The sequence below is a fragment of the Gorilla gorilla genome, chromosome 17 (genome assembly GCF_029281585.2).
Source record: "Gorilla gorilla gorilla isolate KB3781 chromosome 17, NHGRI_mGorGor1-v2.1_pri, whole genome shotgun sequence".
Taxonomy (NCBI): Eukaryota; Metazoa; Chordata; class Mammalia; order Primates; family Hominidae; genus Gorilla; species Gorilla gorilla.
Genome location: NC_073241.2, coordinates 26,302,739 through 26,321,214, shown reverse-complemented (window position 1 = coordinate 26,321,214; position 18,476 = coordinate 26,302,739). Strand labels below are relative to the sequence as shown.

General features: G+C 51.2%; 1 protein-coding gene across 1 annotated transcript in view; it reads left to right on the top strand.

Moving 5' to 3' along the window:
* Positions 1-18,476, top strand: part of LOC129528193 (immunoglobulin superfamily member 3-like) — a 39,387-nt gene that overhangs the window by 20,209 nt on the left and 702 nt on the right. The window contains exons 6-9 of the mRNA XM_055368010.1: positions 10,100-10,510; positions 15,886-15,955; positions 17,899-17,967; positions 18,292-18,465. Coding sequence (XP_055223985.1) covers positions 10,100-10,510; positions 15,886-15,955; positions 17,899-17,967; positions 18,292-18,364 — 623 coding nt within the window. The 3' untranslated portion in view covers positions 18,365-18,465. The remainder of the gene's footprint in view (positions 1-10,099; positions 10,511-15,885; positions 15,956-17,898; positions 17,968-18,291; positions 18,466-18,476) is intronic.

Genomic DNA, 18,476 nt, shown 5'->3' with positions numbered 1-18,476 from the left:
TCTGAGTAAAGAGGGAGGGTAATGGGCACCTATTGAGCATCTTCTTTGCATGAGGTGCTGAAGGTCAGTTATTCTATTAGAATTGCACAACAACCCCAGGAAAGATTTAAGTGACTAGCTTAAGGTCATGTACCTAGTGTATGGTGGAGCCAGGATTTGAACTCCGGTTGTCTTTCTCCCACAATGTTGCCTGCACCCAGGCCCTGTCCAGTTGTATGGGCCCTGAATTTGAGCTCCTTTCTCTATGGAGGCTGAGTCTGTCTCAAAGCGGATCATCAGGATGGATTAATTTGGAGAGCATTAGTCAGTAGGGCTTTCTGCAAACACTCTCGCCTTCATCAGGCTCTTCCGCTGACATGCGGGAGGAGTTAAGTACATGCAGCTCTTATGGTTTTCCTCCATCTGTCCTTGTCTCCTGCCAGGTTAGAAGCTGGTGGAGGGTGGAGCCCAGGCGGTAGGCTCCTGTGTTCCTTCCCTCACCCAGCCTATGCCTCGGCTAGGACAGATACCTGTGCAGGCAAGGGCAAGGGTTTGACTTTGCAAAGATGGTTGGAACGTCTTGCCAAAGGGATTTTTCTGTCCACTAACAGCCATGGTTAGGGCCTGACCTGGTCTTCCCGACTACTTTAGGTGGCCACAGTGTTGTTTTCATCAACATGAGGTTAAATAACGGTAACCTTTGGGTTTCTCCTTCACCTCTTCCAACCCCATAACAGAGTTCTTTTCTGTACCAGATTTGGAACAAGTGAGTTGTATAAATGATGAGACTGTTCCCTTGGCCAACGAGAGCCTAAACTTTGACTGACAAGAGGCCCAGAGAAGAGGCTGTTTTACTTAAGTGGATTTTCAGGTTAGTGGAAGGTTAAGCAGAGACCCCATTTTATGTGAACCCTTGTTGTGGAAAATGTCGACGTACCTACTTGCCTGCGTTATTGAGTGGGACATTAGGATTGTAATTGCACCTTTTTTGGTCCCCTCTGGCTCTCAAAGTCAGTTTTCTGAGCAGCATTGCCCATCACATGGTTCTGCAGCTGTAGAAGGTAGAGGAGATGCTGACCTCAAGACCTTGTCTGACATTGCCTTTTTGAATCCATCCCTAGTATTTGCCTGTTTCTGGTACTACTTGGAATCTAAGACTGGAGTGCCTAAGGGAAGAATACAGAATGAGTTCATTGAAGGTTCTAATTATTTGGATTAATTTATGGTGTTACTAAAGGCAGACAGGGAAAAATATGTATGAAGTACCTCTTGGATGCCAGGTTTGTGCTTAGTGCTTTACTCATGTTTTCTTTTTTAAATTTATCCAACAACCTAATAATGTAGGTGTTTGTATCCCTATTTTGCTAATGAGGAAACCAAGGCTCAAAGTGGTCAGGAATCTTGATGGAGGCAAGCCAGCTGGTTAAGGGGCAAAACTGAGATTTGAACTGAGATTGGAGCCCAGGTATCTCTGACTTCCATAGAGCAAACCTTTTCCTTTATACCATAATTGCCTCCTGGGTAAAGTAGCTGGAGGGTTGGGAGACCCCAGATCTGCTCTGAGGTTGTCTTTGTGTCTTGGGTGTCTCGAGTTGGTTTCTGTTGTGTTTTCACTGTAAAATGAGAATGAACAGTGGTTGGCAGAGGAGACTTATGAGTATCACTGTACTTGGGCTGTTATGAGGCCTCTACTTAAAGGTGCACAGTAATATACTTTTATGGCCCTTTGGAGGCTAGGAAGAGCAAAGGTGGGTGCTTGAGGCCGTGCAGGACTCCCAGAGGACAGCTGAGGCACCAGGAGAGTGCATCCCCTTAAGTGTTACTGTCTCTCCTCTATTAAATATTTATGCATTTAGCACTTAATATTTTCCAGAGAGCTTCATAAGAGTTTTTACTCTTTCCTGTATACTTTGGTGCTGGCGCATTGATTTTGGGGAAATAGAAGTGGAAAAATACATGAGAGCTGACTGTGTGCTGGAGACTGTTGGACACTTGGTGTATATTATCTCACTTAATCTTCACTGCAACCCTGGGAGGAACATATTGCTTTCCCATTTTATAAATGAAGTAACAGAGGCTCTGAGAGGTTCTCAGTTCCTCAAATTAAACACCTAGTGAGTGGGGGAATTTGGGATTTGAATCCAGGTGTGCCTTGTTTAAAAGTAATTGCGGTAGGGAGACTTTGACCTTTTTAAAGGCTATGCAATCAGAGATTCTTCTTTCTGCATTCAGTTAATGCTGTCCTTTACAGAAGAATTTTCTCCTTGTAGATTGATGATGTGGAGGAGTTATGGCACTAGCGTTACTGGTAGTAACAACAGTAGCAGCTGATATTCACTGAGCATTTCTTGTAAACCACTGGGAATGCTTTACACATAATAACTTAGTTCCTTGTTTCTTAATCCATGCAGTGCTGTGAGGGGGACCGTTTTACCCAACTTCACAGATGAGGACACTGACACAGAAGTTACATAAATTGCCCAGTGTGCCATAGTAAGTGGCAAAGCCAGGATTCAAGTCCAGACAGGCAGTTTGGCTCCAGAGTCCAAGTTCCTAATTTTATTATTATATGTTCTAGGCAAGTGCTTTTCTTCTCAGGAATCTTCTTTGGTACCGTATGCTTGTATTTAAAGTTTCCTCTCTCTGGTTAACCACTCCTGATTTCCTAATCCCCTTTAGCAAATCCTTAAATTTGTTTTTTGGAAGTTGGGGTCATAAGACACTGGTAGAGGTTCCTCAAGACACAGTTTGCTGATGGTGTAGAAGTTTTATCTTGTGCCTCTTTTAACTCCTGATTCTTCCAGCTTCTGCCACAAGGTGGCTCTAAGACCTGGGGATACCAGCGCTATCCTCTCTTCTTTTGCTCTCCCTGCTTACCTTGCCCCTCAAAACACAGATTCTTAGCCCTGCTCTGTTGTCTTCCATAGAAGTGTCCCCTGCTACCCCCGTTTTAAAGAATATTGTGTTAAATATTCGTATTCCATCAGAATCAAATAGGAACCCAGGGACTGTTGACTCACTCATGCTGGTCCATTTACCATCAGCCTTCCACTGCTTTGATATCATTTATCACAGCAAGCTTCTTTGTGGTCTGTGCCCCAGACTCGTCCCTGCTGATCCTGCCCCCATATCAGTATTCATCAGAATCTCTGGTTGGATGGCACAGTTGACTTGTGGATCTGTTATTTGATCATGCCCTCTGTGTGCTTCCTGTTGTGTATGCACATCCCCAACAGAATCTTCAAGGAATGCCATCACTGTCATATTGCCATTGATCTAGCTTCGTCTGATCCCCATTGATCACATAGTGTGACCCCTCAAGGGGTGCTTAGGCAAGACTTTCAGCCAGTTCACATATTTGATTGTTAGCTCTTAATCAGTTTTCTCTTTTAATTGTAAAGCATAATTGCCTTGCTTCCTTCTGATTTTCTTTAGCTCAAAACGCCCTCCAATTACACATCCCTAAATACAGAAGCAGTAAGGGAAATGTCAGCACTCATTTTTCAAATGTTTACGACAATATCTTGGTTTGGCTATTAAAATTGACAAAGCCATAAACAAGCTCCCATGAGGACAGCCTCCAGTGGTGGAAAGCTGACTTGTCAGAGGGTGTATTCTGCTGGGATTTTACTGATGGGCACTCAGGATGAATATTTAATACCCTCTGGATGTTGCCAAATCGGTTTTCTTCTATTTCTTATTGCTGACCTGGCAGATTGGGATAGCAGAGGGCTTTTCTTTGACTTCCATGACTCCAGAGCATGTGAACACTGGCTCTCCTTTCACATTCTGAGGGATGACTGCCCCATCCCTCAGAGGACTGGCCTCTGCCTTCTTTCAGGGGAGTCTGGGGTTCTCCTTCTTCCATCCCAGGTGGCTTCTGCCTGTTGTCTGTGCCAAGATAGAATGGGCATGAGTGCAAGAGCCCTAAGATGAGAGCCCAGCCCCTCCCAGATGCCTCAGGCCTGTTGTCATGGTAACACCGGGGCACTTGTTATTGGCATCAACGAGCCAGGGTCACTGCCCTGTCTGCAGACAGGTAAGGCAGGGTAGGGCACATCTGGGTAACCTTCATTAGCTATTTCCACCTGCAGACTCTTGCTGCTTTCCCCTTGCCCCTCCCTCCCTGTCTCTCTGCATGCATTGAGCACCTACTAAGTGCCAGGTTGCCATGCTGGTGAGGCTGCTGAGATGGGTGTGTCACATTCCTGCCTTGCAGGCTCTGTGGGAGGCAGGAGGCCTAGGGACAGAGGAGAGCAGAAAAGCATTACAGGTGTGGAGGCAGAGCCAGCACAGGGCATGAACACGGGGCAGGGGGCAGGGGGCGTGAGGAGGGAATGGGGTAGGGGTGAGGGTGGGAGGTTGGGAAGGAGGAGTGGAGCATTTCAGGCTCAGAGAAGAGTGTGAATAAAGATAGTCATGGAGGGTGGGAGCAGCATGCTTATCTTGAGATGACTAAAGCATGGGGTCTGGGAGGGGTTCACCCCCAGGCAAGCTGGCAGGGATCAAGAAGTCCCTTTTGCACATGGGAGCATGGGGTGAGGGTGGGCATATGTAATAGCTAAAAGCAAGAACAGACCAGACGGCCTCGGTTTGAATCCCAGCTCTACCACTAAGCCAGCTGTGTGACCTTGGGCAAGTGTCTTTATAAAATTGGGAATAATATTTATTTCATAGGATTGGTGAGGACCAAATAGTTAATATCTATAAAGTGCTTAGAATAGTGCTGAGCACATAGGACCAGATGAAAGTTTGCTAAATAAATAAGAACATCCTAAACTCAGAAATTAGGACTTTAGCTCATACCCAGATCATATACTCCATTTTTGTAATAATTTATAATATTCCCTTTACCCAGAAATGAAATTCATATACAATATAACATTCCTAATCATATCTTTAAAATTTGCTATACTGTCCTAGTTGTGGGATAAAGAAAGTATTTTTTTTTATAAAGTAGTTCATAGTAAAATAATGTGTTTCAATGTGTAAATGCTCAGGACAGCTATGCTAGGAGGCACAGTCAGTCAACGCTGTCCCTAAATGCACACTAACAGTCACCGTATCAGACTTGGCACCATGAGCAGGACTGCCATCCTGACAGGGTTTCTGAAGTCCTGAGTAACTCTTGCTACAATTCTGAACAAAACAAAGGAAAATCCTCTCTTGACTGACCTGGCATATATTAAAACCATGCAAAATAAAAGTATTGTGATTATAGTAAAATGAAAGTAGGTTCTAGGCTCAGAGGCATAATTTTTGCCCACATGAATGTCATTTGAAAGTCACACAGGACACGAGGCAGAGTTTTGTTGCATGGAGTTGTCCCAGATATGATTTTACATCTTTAATGGCTTTATTCTATTGAATATATACCCCTCCCCAAATCAATATGGCAACCAGAGACCTGCTTGCAATTAGCTGCCTTATTGAGAACTGCTGTCATGGACTGTGGGGTGGGCAGCTGTGGGCAGTAGCATGCCCCATTTGCCATTTAGGGAAATCCCCTGGCTGTGGCTAGGCCGAGAGGGAGGGAGTGTCACATGCAGGCCAATTATAAGAGCCTGAGAAGGAGATCATTGAGGGCCCAAATAGGGAATGGTCATGTGGAGAGAGCAGGGAGCCAAGGGGTGTTAAGGACAGAGGGACTCAGGGGTAGTAACAGTTTGACTGGCAGGCGCCTGTGCCACTGGCTTCCCATGCAGCTCACCCTGCATTCTTTCCTTGTCTCTCATCTGACTTGCTTCTCTCCACTTGAAACATCTCTCCTGCCGCAGACACTGGCCGCCTCTATCTCTAGCATTACTGTCTGTTGTCTTTAATAAAGAGCAGTGTCTTCCTCCCTCAGTGCCCATCTCTTTGCACCTGCCACTCTGGCTGCTGCTCACACCACTGCACAGAAACCGCTTTCTCCAGACTTACCGGCAACCACCTCAGCAGCACAGCTGTTGCTTCTCAAACTTGAATGTGCATCAGAATCAATTGGAGGGCTCATGAGCCTGCAGGTTCCTGAGCCTTATTCGCAGTTTTTCTGACTTAGCAGGTGCTGGCAAATTCCCAGGTGATGCTGATCTGCAGATCCATGGCATGCACCCTGAGGGCCACAGGTGGTCAGGATCAAGTACAAGCTGCAGGCACCTTGCAGTGTGGCCGAAGCTTACCTTTCTAACCTCATCCACTACACCTGAGCACTTGCTCCTCCTTGAATAGAGTGCACAGGGTAGTTGTCATCTTTCTTCACTTGTCCCCTCTCTCTGGCATGCCCTTTCACTCTCCTTCTCCGCTTGTTTCTCAGGGCCTAGCTCAGAGGCCACATACCTTTTGAAATGTTCTCTTTTCTATCAAAATCAGAATTGCCCCTCCTTTTAAAAAGTAACCACAGTTATTCAACTATTCATTGATTAGTTTAACAATCATTGGGTCAGAGTCCCTGCCCTGCATATGCTTAGAATTTTGTAAGAAAGAGAAGACTTTAAAAATTACCTTCGTTGTAAGGCAGCAGTAACAGCTATAGTGGAACATAAGGGAATCCTTTATTGAAGAAATAAATGAGTTTTGAGTGAGAAGAGCACGCACAGAGTGGAATCTGAAGGGAGAGTAGGCTGGCTGAGAAAGCTGCTGCTGGTCTCCGCTGTGGAGTTCTTCCCTCTTCCTGATGTCTCACCTTGAAACCACCCTATCCTGGCTTGTAACAAACGCAACAGCCTCTCCTACCATACAAAACACAGATCTTCCAAGTTTTAATCACAAGCCTGGGAAGGAAACTCTCCAGCTGCAGAAAGAAAGGGCCACTCCCTCAAAGCAGGGCCTGGCCCCTGGGGGCTGCTGTGAAGGCAGCTGCTGGCGTGAGCAGGAGCAGCTCTCGGACCCTCTTCCTGTCTCTTGCTGGATTCTTTCTTCCTCCTGCCAATTCACTGTTGGGGGTTAACCAAGCCTCACTCTTTTCTTTCACGTCTGCATTTATGGCCTCTCAAAGCCCGTTCACTCACACGCCAAGTCCAGGGTTTCTCAGGCTTGAAGCTACTTGTGAATCACCTGGGGATCTTGTTAAAGTGCAGATTCTGACTTACTGGGTCTGGGGTGGGGCCTAAGAGTCTGCATTTCTAACAAGCTCCCAGTGCTGCTGGTCTGAGAACAGCACTTTGAGCAGGAAGATTACCACTTATGCTTGACAACTCCCAATCTAAGTGTTGAACTTTGAACTTGGGACAAGGCACAGAAACCAAAAAGGAATGAAAATAGCTAAAATTCACTGGGTGTTTGTTATATACCAGGTTCTGTGCTAAACTCTTTTTATAGACAATTGCTTTTAGTCTACACAAAACTCCTAATGGAGATAGAGACATTGTTCTTATTTTGCAGATGAAAACACCTGTGGTCTCTAAGCGGGCAGGGCTCTCCTAGCTCTGTGGAGGAAGGTGGTGCACGCAAGCTGTACACCACCCAGGGCAGGGCTCTGGCAGGACATGGGAGGGCTCCCTAATTATATGTGGAGATTCCAGTCTCCCCTGTGCCTCAGGAAAGGTCCTACCTGCCCTGGAGATGTGGGAGGAAATCCAGAGCATAGAATAAGAGCTGACCCCTTGCCCACCTGTCAGACATGCACCAAATTTAAAAAATGCCTCTCTTTCAAACTTCTCAACACTTCACAATATTTTGACACGGGAAGGAAAAAAAATGGAAATGCTTTGGAACATTTCTCTTCCTTGAATTCTTGTTCTCAGACCATGTGACTGAATAGAAGTTTACTCACAGGATTCCAGTTTAACATATGCAGTTACTATAGCAATTGAGGTTTCCTTAGTAACAGTTGCAAAAATAATCCAGACCCAATTAATAATACATTTTAAACCTCTTTCTACTCCATGCTGAACAACCCAGTTTTTTTGGCCAAGTACCAGATAATTCAGATGGTGTCATTTGCACTGATATAGATATCACTTGCATGCGGTGAATTGGGTTGGAAAAGAATGAAAAGGGAGCCGGTTGTTTCAAGTATTATAGGAATCCAATCTGAAAAGTCGACTGGCAAGTGAATGCAAATCTAACTTCGAGAGCTTGGGAGCTTAATGGTAAACCCTGTCCTGGATTCCTAGTGTGCCCTAGAGGACTTTCTGCATTTGAAGAAGGGAGAAGGCAGAAGATTGGACTTGCTAACAAAAAAGATGAACCCGGGAGGGTGGGGCCGTGGCACACAGGATTTCTCTCTAAGTGGTGCCTGGTGTGTTCTTGATGGCGTGAGAAGGTCTGTGGGTTTGTGAATTCAACAAGTCTTCCTGGAGAGAATGTCTGATTCACCGCCGGGAGATGCTTCGCAGTGTTGCTCAGTCATGGCATTGGGAATTGGACTTTGCCACACCTTGGCTTGCTAAATCCTTCCATCCATTCAGAACATTTGTCTGTATGTTACAGGGAGACCAAGTGGCAGTCTGTGGCTTTCACAAGTTTTGGTTCTGTGATGCATGGGACTCAATCAACCCTTGATGCTGCCAAACCAAGCTTAAGCCAGCTGGCAGGCCAGGGTCATGACCAGTGGGCTGGGTCCTGGGTCTGGATGCAGTTCTTGGGGTTGAGCTGGACTAAAGAGATAAGAGTCTGTCCAGCAGAGTGCTGGAGCCTGGCCAGGCATCCCTGCCCTGCCCCTGCCCCTGCCCTCCACACAAGCTCGGTTGGAGGAGGCCTAGGTTGCTGTCCCTGGGTGAAATCTGCACCTTGCCCCTGCTTTCCTTCTCAGCTGGGAAGTGGTTTGGTCCCTGTGGCGGAAAAACTAAGTGTGAAGAGAGTGGTGGAGGTGGAACAATGCTTGTGCTATTAGTTCCCTAAGAGGAACTTAGAATTGTTTTTTTTTTTTTTCATTTTTAGTAGCATGAGAGGCATGGGTGGGGGAATGCAGAGCCAAGGTTAATGATGATAGGGTGGGTGAGATCTCAAATCACCTTCCTAAGATGGATTTCATTAGACCTTGGCTTCTTGCCACTGGCAAGGTGAACATCGTCATTAATTAGCTGCTGGGGAGGCGCTCCACAGGCTGCCCTCTTGTCTGTTTTTGGAGCGGGACAGTGAGGAGAAGGGAGGATTGCAGTTGGCTTTGCCTTGTCCCGTGGTTTACTGTCTTCTCAGCCTTCTCTCTCACTCCCCTAGAGGAAGCCGCCTCTCCCCGCCCCCGCAGCATCCTCTAATTACCTGTTGCCGTGTTTCTCCAATGTGCTCTCATTCGCTCACCCACTCATTCACCTATTTCAGCAAACACTGATCAAATGCTTTCCTGGCCCAGGTGTTGTGCTAGGCTCTGGGGGTGCAGCGATAAGAATGTCCGCTAGGCCTTCCGCCACATGAGGGCTGGGACTCTGGCTTACTCTTCAGGGCATCCCCAGCACTTAGCATCCTGTGGGAAACTGAGTGGGCACTCCGTAAATACTGGTTGATTGAGTGGAAAGAGCTTGATCCCTGCCCTGCGGGAGCTCACCATCTAGGATATGGGAGAGAGATGTGAGGACACACAGCCCAAAGATATATAGAGGGTGCTGAGGAAGGGTATGGAGCCCAGGGGGATGGGAATGAGGTATAAGTGGAGAGAAGGGTGAGGGTGGGAGGTGGCAGAAGGAGACTGGCAGAGAGGACAGCAAGGGCAAAGGCCAGCACTCAGGGAAACTGCACCAGGGGCGTGCACTTGTGGAGGGTACCTGAGGGTGAGTCGTGAGAGATGAGTCAGGACACTTGGGTGAAGGCCAGATCCTGAAGGCACTTTGTGCTGTGAAAAGGAATTGTTTCTCTCTAGCCCGTAAGTAGTTCAGAGCCATTAAACTTTTCAAGCAGAGACCTGATATAGCTAGATTTGTACTTCAGCAGGATCACCCTCAGAGGCCCTGTGATGGTGGGCTGTGCAGGCAGTGGATAGGGGAGAGATGGTGAAGGCCTAAGCCAGGCACATGGCAAGGAGGAGACAGGGAAGGATATTTAGCGGTGGCCTGGGCTCCGTGCTGCCTTCCTCACACTGAAGCCAGTCGGTGTTAAATCCCCCAGGAACTGTGCTGGAAGAAAACTGACTCAGAGCCTCAAGGTGGATGGGCCACGTTTCTGGGAGTCTGTGGTGATTCCTGTGTTCCCCTTTCCTTTGCAGTGACAAAGCTACAGGTGAGCAAATCGAAGAGGACCCTCATCCTGGTGGAAAACAAGCCCATTCAGCTGAACTGCTCAGTCAAGTCTCAGACCAGCCAGAACTCCCACTTTGCGGTGCTCTGGTACGTCCACAAGCCCTCAGATGCCAACGGCAAGCTTATCCTGAAGACCGCCCACAACTCCGCCTTCGAATATGGTACTTACGCGGAGGAGGAGGGCCTGAGAGCCAGGCTCCAGTTTGAGAGGCCTGTGTCGGGGGGCCTGTTCAGCCTCACCGTCCAGAGAGCCGAGGTCAGTGACAGCGGCAGCTACTACTGCCACGTGGAGGAGTGGCTGCTGAGCCCCAACTATGCCTGGTACAAGCTGGCAGAGGAGGTTTCTGGGCGCACAGAAGTCACTGTGAAACAGCCAGGTAAGGCCGCAGGGCACGGCTGTCCTGGGCCAGTGGGTTTAGTGCAGAGACTGCCTGGGGGTTGGTGGGGCTCTGTGGGGCTGGTGTGGAGAGACTGTCTGCAAGGTGCATGCTGAGTGTGGGTGCAGATACACAGACCATCACCCTAGCACACTGCAATCCCATCCATTTTACCTGCAGTGGGTACTGATGCTGACGGCAGACTCATGGAAGCATCCTTGACCCTGCTTCTGTAGATAGCATCTTCACCAAGGAGCAGGGCAGCTGTGGTTAGCAAAATGTGGCAAGGCAGGGTTCATGGCAGCTCCTGAATCTTCTTCTGGGTTTGCAGTTTGCACCCTGAATCTTGGGCTGACACCAGCTCCACACCCAGAGTTCCTACCTAGAAGGCATTTTCTGGTCTTATGCATCTGCATCCCCCTTCTTCCTTAGCTCCCAGCCCAGCCCAGACAAGCCTTTCCTGTCTCCAAACTGAATCATTCCTCCTCTGGCCCTTCCTCGACCCCATGGTGTAGCCCTTATTCCTCTCCCTCACAGGTGGCACTCAACCTCTGCCAGAATGCTTCCAGGGAGGGAGAGCTACTCACTCTGCAAGCCTCAGTTCCACTTTTGGGCAGCTCTGATTGTTGAAAAGTTCACTTTCCTGTAATTTCCCTTTTGAGATCTGCCCATGGAAAAAACAAAGAGAAGTCTGCGTCATTTCCTTTCAAATACATGAAATGTATGCCCCTTCTCTGTTAAAAATCTCTAGTTCTTTCAACTTCTCACATAGTGTAGCCTTAAGTGCCTCTCCATCCCTCATTCTCACATCCCTACAATTCGTTGTTGTCTCTGCCTGTCCTTCCTGATGGGCCATGGAGGGTGCTGTGTTGCCACTCTTAGCCTTGCTAAGAGTGACAATTCTGGCAGGCTGCAGACCATGTGTGGACCTTGATCTGAGGGCTTAGAGGCTTCGGCCTGCCAGCCCTGTGGGGGCACCCACCCTATCTCATCTCATTGAATGGGGCAGAGCAGGTGAGGGCATGATGGACGGATGGGCCTCATCCCCCTGCTTCCGTTGCCTGGGGTCCTCGGTCAGCCTGTCTGCTCAGACCCCTGAAACTGGGGGTTGAGGAAGGACCCTCCTGGATCACGTGACTCCGTTCAGTCCAGGTGACCAGGGTCCTTGGAGTAACAGCTCCTAGAGCCCAGCCTATAGCCCTGAAAGTTGGGGAGAGGGCCTGTTAGGAGAAGCATCCCCTGCCTTGGGGTTGTAGAGGTGATCTAGGCTCCTCAGACCTTGTGGGGCCTCAGATGCTTACATCTCCAGCTCCTCCTGGCATGGGCATCTGGCTGCAGCCCAGCTCTGTGGCCCCATCTCCCAGGGAACCTTTGGTCTAATCTGCCTCCCGCTGAAACCCAGCCTCATTCAGCCCCACCGAGGCTTTCAGAGTTCAGGTCTCTCATTCAGGGTTTGAGACCCCACTGGGCTCAGAGAGACCTGCAGCCTGCAGCGGTCCCAGATCACACAGCCCCAGGGATGGGACCAGGAGCCAGCCCACATCCCACCTGCAGCAGTTCCTGTGCCTTTAAAGCCTCCCCTCCCCCCTGCCCCGCCCCCAGTCCACTGGGGGAGGGAAGGAGGAGCTGGGTCACAGCAGGGAATCTTAGCTTGGTTTTAGTGTGCTGCTGGACGACCAGACCGGGCGTCGGGTGAGCCCAGAAGTGAGAGCAGTTGGCTGCGCCCCAGTGCTGTGTGACCCAGAGGAGCCACTCACCCTCTCTGAGCTGGTGGACATCATAGGTGGGGAAGCTCAGGTCAGGGCACTCCCATGAGTGTCTGGAGTCCTGAGTCCCATTCTCAGCTCTGCCATATGCTTGCTGCGCTCTAGAGGAGTTCCTCTTCCTCTCCGAGCCTCGGTTTATGTACCCGTGCAGTGGGAGTGAGTTGCACTTTGGGGTGAAGGGGGCAAGACTTGTGTGGGCGCATCCTGCAGAGGGATCCCACAGAAGGGGAGAGCCCTGGGTTCTTTATCCGACTGGGTCTGGGCTGGGGGGGGCTCTGTTTCTTGGCTGATGAGTTTACGTGAGTTTGAGTGAGGTATGCGGGTGGGTGAAGGAGGGCTGGGGGAAGTCACCTGACTTGTGCGAAGAAGCTCTTGAGAGAGCCGTGGCTTCTTGGAATTAAGAGGAAAGAGTGCAGCATGAACAAACAGGCCCTGGAGGATCTGGCAGCCCTGAGTGGGGGTGGGGGGCCAGCTCTGGAGTACAGCCAGAGCTGTGATGGGGTTGGGGGACCTTGTGTCCTTGGGCCATGCTTGCCTCGCTCCTGGGTTCTGTTTGTGGCTGTGGATTGGTGTGGGGCAGGGCCAGTTGTGCGAGGGGTCATTGCCCAACTCCAGGGGGCACCTGCTACCTCTCAGCTATATATATAGGGATATATATAGTTCTTTCGACAGGTTTCCAGCAGGTAGTGGTTATTAAATCTTACTGAAGGGGTGTTTTTTCTGATTCTCAACTCTGTGCCGCAAGGGTGGAAACTGTGAGAGACAGATTCCATCTCCACATCTGGGTAGTAAGCATCCAGTCCAGGGGTGTAGACGGTCCTGGGGAAGCAGCCAGAGATCTGTACATTCTCATATCCAGGGATAGCGACTCCAGGCTGGGGGCTGGCAGGGTAAGGGGTGGGTGGGTCCTGGGCTCACCCGCAGGTCTGCAGACTTCCTGGAGCCAGCTGACCTTGGTAAATCCCTTTTGTCTAAGCTTCGGTTTCCTGCCTGTGAATGGGGTTGGGGCTGTGCTCTGGTTTCACCTTTGTGGCTCTGGGGTTGTGGTGACAAAGCCATCAAGCTGGGCTGAAGGATTAACCAGGAAACCTCAGACTGGCTGCCGTGTCTACCTCTTCCTCGTACTCCTCTCTCTGCTGCATCCTGGGAAGCTGCTCTGCTCAGCCTAGATGAGGCTCAGTTGTGTGTGTGTGCACGTGCTTGCACGTGTGTTGGAAGTGGGTGGTATTGATACCAGAGTCAGTGTCTCTGGGTGAGTGAGGCTTGCACATTTCTCGGGAAAGGGAACTCACTACCTTATGTGCCCAGGACAAGAGCTGTGGGGTCTGGAGAAGACTTCTAGGCCAGCCCCTGCAGTCTTTCCTCAGGTGACATGGCTTCTCCAGACCCACTTACCCCTAGGTGCCCTCTCTGCATTCAGGGGGTAGAGGGCTGACTTGGACAGAATGTGACACACTCAGCATGTGAGGAAATGCCTCCTTCATTCTGTAGGCCCTACCTCTATTAACATGTCCTTTGATAAAGTGCCTCCCCTCCTGTCTCCCCTCTCTGGAATCCTCAGTTGCTGCCAGGCTTCAGCTGTGCCCTGTTGAAGGCAGCTCTGTCTCCCTACTTTCCGCAGCCCAGGGTTTTCCTTTTGGGGTCAGCTGCAGGGATCTGGGCCATCCTTTACCCACTCAGACTTTCTTCCTGCCCACCTGCTGCTGTGAATCCTGTATGTCATATATATGTGTGTATATATATATATAATTATTATATTTATGTAATTTATATAATATATTATAATATATAAATATATAGTGTTATATATAAAATTATACTTTAAGTTCTAGGGTACATGTGCACAACGTACAGGTTTGTTACATATGTATACATGTGCCATGTTGGTGTGCTGCACCCATTAACTTGTCATTTACATTAGGTATATCTCCTAATGCTATCCCTCTCCCCTCCCCTCACCCCACGACAGGCCCCAGTGTGTGATGTTCCCCTTCCTGTGTCCAAGTGTTCTCATTGTTCAATTACAACCTATGAGTGAGAACATGCATGTCTTATATGCTCTCAGGCAGAGAGGAAACTGCTGAGCAGGGCAGGGGACAGAGCCCTGTGGCTCTCCACTTTAGACCCCTCCCAGCTGACTGCCATGGAATGCAGCCACTCAGCAGGGCCAAATCCCCTGATGTTCCTGTTGGCTGTCTAGCCTTCAGGGACAGGTCATGGGGCCTTGGTTCCTGCCCTGTCATCTTCCCAGTCACCCTGATCTTCAGGGGGAGGAATAGCCTGAGAAAGGGCTTGTTCATAGCACCTCCATCCTAGGGCTATTGAGGATCTCACAGTTGTGTGTCTGGTGGGTTCTGTCCAGAGCCCGTTTGAGAGCAGTGGATGACAGGACAGGCCTATGTGACCCAGGCAGGCAGCAATATTGGGTCAGCCTTCATGTCCCCTTCTGTCAGCTTGGGGCAGCCTGGAAGGATGATTGTGGGGTAGGTGTTATGGGCACGAAATAGACCTCAGGTGGAGGCTGCAGGGGCTCTCCAGCACTGTAGACACAGCAGGCCAGGATCAGGGGAGGAAGCCATGACTCATGGAGACTCTGGCCCATATCCTTGGCAGATGAGGGCCACAGGGGAATGGGCAGCACTGTCCAAAGTCCCCTGGGCTGGGTCCGCAGCTGTTCCTGGCTCAGACTTCTTGGTGGGCTGGTCAGAAACATGCAGTAACTTGGGGCAGTTACTAGGTGGCCAAGTCTGCACTGCTGGGCTCTGTGAGCTTGGGCCAGCTCAGGCCCTCTCTGGGCCCTGCCTTTCTGGGCCGTTCAGGTGGTTCCTTGGCTCTGGGGTGCTAATGTTTCTGGATGGGCAGCAGAACCAGTCTGCACTCAGGGCCCCAGGCCATGTTCCCGGAACACACTTTTAGCATTGACAGCAGCGTGTGGTGAGGCCCCTTAGTCTGGGTTCTGGTCTAGTGACAGGGGCACCACTATTCCACCACCTCCAGAGCCATCTCTGGGACACTGGCTGTGAGTTCAGATGTTCTGAACAGGGACAGGGAGAGCCAGAGGGACCGAGCCTGGGGCTCACTGGAGGGGCTCGTGGGCAGACAGTGCCCTTTGGAGGGAACTGAGTCTGAAAGGAAGGAAACCCTTTCCCCGGCTCATAGCACCTGCCATCCAGGGCCCTGCCAGGGCTGCGTGAACTTTAGTCATGTGGTGACAGGCCGAGTCACCGTGCCAAGTCACTGTGTGCCTCCTTGCTGCTGTGACGTCAGCTTCCCTATCCTCCCAGCCAGGCTGGATCTCTGTGAGAGGCCTGCCTGTCCTGCACCCTGTGCGGATGCCTCCCACTGTCCACCAGGGCTGCTGGGCACCCCCTGGCTGGTCTCTTGGACTAGGTAAGCTCATGGGTCCTCTGGCCGCTCCTGCTCTTTCCCTGCCTCTGCTCCTCCTCGGAGGTGGCCACCCCCAGATCCCACTCCCAATTCGGAGGCCCCCTGAGGAGTGCTGCAGGGGGCCGCAGGCGTGGCTCTGAGCCACTCTGGAGAGTGGGGGGGCCCAGCCAGTTCTGTGGCTGGGACTTTCCCAGGCAGACAAGTCTGTCTCTTCCTCCCCAGCGGGTGCAGCCCAGAACTGTCTTCTGAGGAAGAGGTGCTCTCCTGGGCCCCCACTGTCCCCAGGCCTCAGGTAAGCCCATCAGGGTCACAAGGAAGGGGTTCTGGGTTTGAGGCCAACCACGGCAGCTGACCTACTTTCTAGCCTCAGTTTCCCCTAGTGTGTGCAGCTCTCACACTGTTTGGGTGAGAACCAGGCCTCTGGGCTTGGACATTCTTTCAGTGAGTTTTGAGGGTGGAGGGATGGGAAATGGAAGCCCAGGACCTCAGCAGGGTGTCTTCCTCCGAGCCGGGGACATCTGCCTATGGGAGGCTGGGCCCACCCTCCCTTGCTGACCTGCCCTGGGAGGAAGGGACAGGGCCCAGCACTGCCTACTCCCCTCCCTGTTCTTCCCAGCAGTATAAGCCTGGCTGGGTGCCCCCTGCTCCTCCAGGTGCCTACTTGGGCCTTTGGGTAGACAAATTAACAGACAGGGGAGGCTGGGTCATGGTTGGACCACCCCAGGACCCTGACCGGGGGCTCAGCTCATGACCCTGAGCCTGGGAGAGATGAGGCCATGCCCTCCAGGGCACTCAGCATGACCCGGCCCAGTGGACGGGACTGGGTAGCTTCCTTGGTTCAGGGGGCTGTCATGCTAGGACAGGGTCACTCACCAGGCCAGGCCCCTGCCCCATGACTTGTGGTGGAAATGTCCTTTTGTTTTTGTTTTTTGCTTTTGTTTTTTTGAGACGGAGTTTTCCTCTTGTTGCCCAGGCTGCAGTGCAGTGGTGCAATCTTGCCTCACTGCAACCTCCACCTCCCGGGTTCAAGCAATTCTCCTGCCTCAGCTCCTGAGTAGCTGGGATTACAGGCACCTGTCACCATGCCTGGCTAACTTTTTGTATTTTTAGTGGAGATGGGGGTTTCACCATGTTGTCCAGGCTGGTCTCCAACTCTTCACCTCAGGTGATCCACCTGCCTCTACCTCCCACAGTGCTGGGATTATAGGCGTGAGCCACTGCACCCGGCCATGTGATGGGAATGTTCTGTGTCCATAATAGGTGCTGCATATTGCTGGCCCAGCTCCTGAGGCTCTTTGGACCTCCAGGAATCGGTGTCTCTATCAGGAACCCTTAATCCTGACCCGGACTCCCGGCTGGGACCCAGGGTGTTGGAGTGGCAAGAGCGCTGTCAGGCCTGGTGAAGGGTGTGAGCTGTCCAACGGGGCAAGGAGGAGGCAGGGCCTGTTCTGTAGTTGGACAGACAGAACCCTCTAGCTGCTTTCTGGAAGACTGAAGGGAAGGCGATGTTGGAGGGAGGGAGTGCAGGCAGCGGCTGTGAGGGAGTTCAGGTCAGAAACAGGTGGCACCTGGATTCACGCTGTGGTGGTCACGGTGGGGATGAGGGGCTGCTTTGGATTGTGCTGGGGATGTGGGGTGGTGTGCTGCTGCATGACTACTGCCAGGTCTCTCTGCTCTTGGTGTCTGCATCCAGGGCTGGGAGGCGGTCAAATGTATCACACTATCGGCCCCAGGCCCACCAAGCCTGGGGAGGTGGCCACACTTCCACGATGGCATCTGGATGTTCCCTGTGTGTGGGGAGGGCACAGGGACTCCATTCGTAGACCACCTCTTGGACAGTGTGTCTGCCTCTGAGGTCAGACGCTCTGCACTGGGACAGGGTGGAGTGGAGGGAAACCCAGCTTGGGGCTCATTGGAGGGGCTTGCTGGCAGACACCGCCCTTTGTGGGAAACTGACTGTGGGAGAGGGGAACTCCAACCTCTGTCACCACATCTCTCTTCCCTGTTGTCACACCTGTCACCTGCTGCCATAGCCATGAGACTTCCCAAGGGTCACTGCTGCCACTCACTGCACAGCCTGGAAGGGAGTCCACAGGGGACATAGAGTGAGCAAGAGACCTGTGCCACTCAGGCCTCCTGGGGGTGTCCCCAGTGCAGCCATGATGATAATCACAGCTACCATTCACCAAGTCCTGCCCACAGTCTAACCTACTCTATTCACAAAACTCCCAGCAGCAAGGCAAGTGAGGTGCTGCCGTCATCCAGGCTGGACAGTTCAGTGATTTGCCTGAGGCCCCACAGCAGGTGAGTGGCAAGTCCAGCGTCAGAGCAGGGCAGGCTGGCAGTGCCCCCTGAGCCCTCTTTGCCATGCTTACCACATGCACATCCTGGGCTTCTGCAGGAATGCCCTGTCCCCTACCTGCCCTGCTCCATGCAAAACCCTCTTTGAGCTGTGCCTGGGAGACGTGCTGAGAGAATTCATGGAAACAAATGTGTTACTGACAGCCTCTTTGCCTCCAGAGTTCAACTGGAGACAGAGAAACCAGCCAGAGGCAGAGGGAGGTAACACGGAGTCCCCCAGAAAGGTCTGGGCTGCGCGTGCTTCAGGTAACCTCCCTTGACCTTCAGGAGAACGAGAAGGCTGCCTGATCAGAGAGTCTCTGAAGAAGATCCTGTGGCTACAGGCTTCAGCAGAGTGTGAGGGAGACCCCAGTTATTTCCTCAGGTGTTTCCACCAAATCCTCCTGTCTTTCATGGCCAACACCCCAGGCAAGGCTTGGGGTCCCCGTCTGCTGCTGGACGGTAAGTCCTGG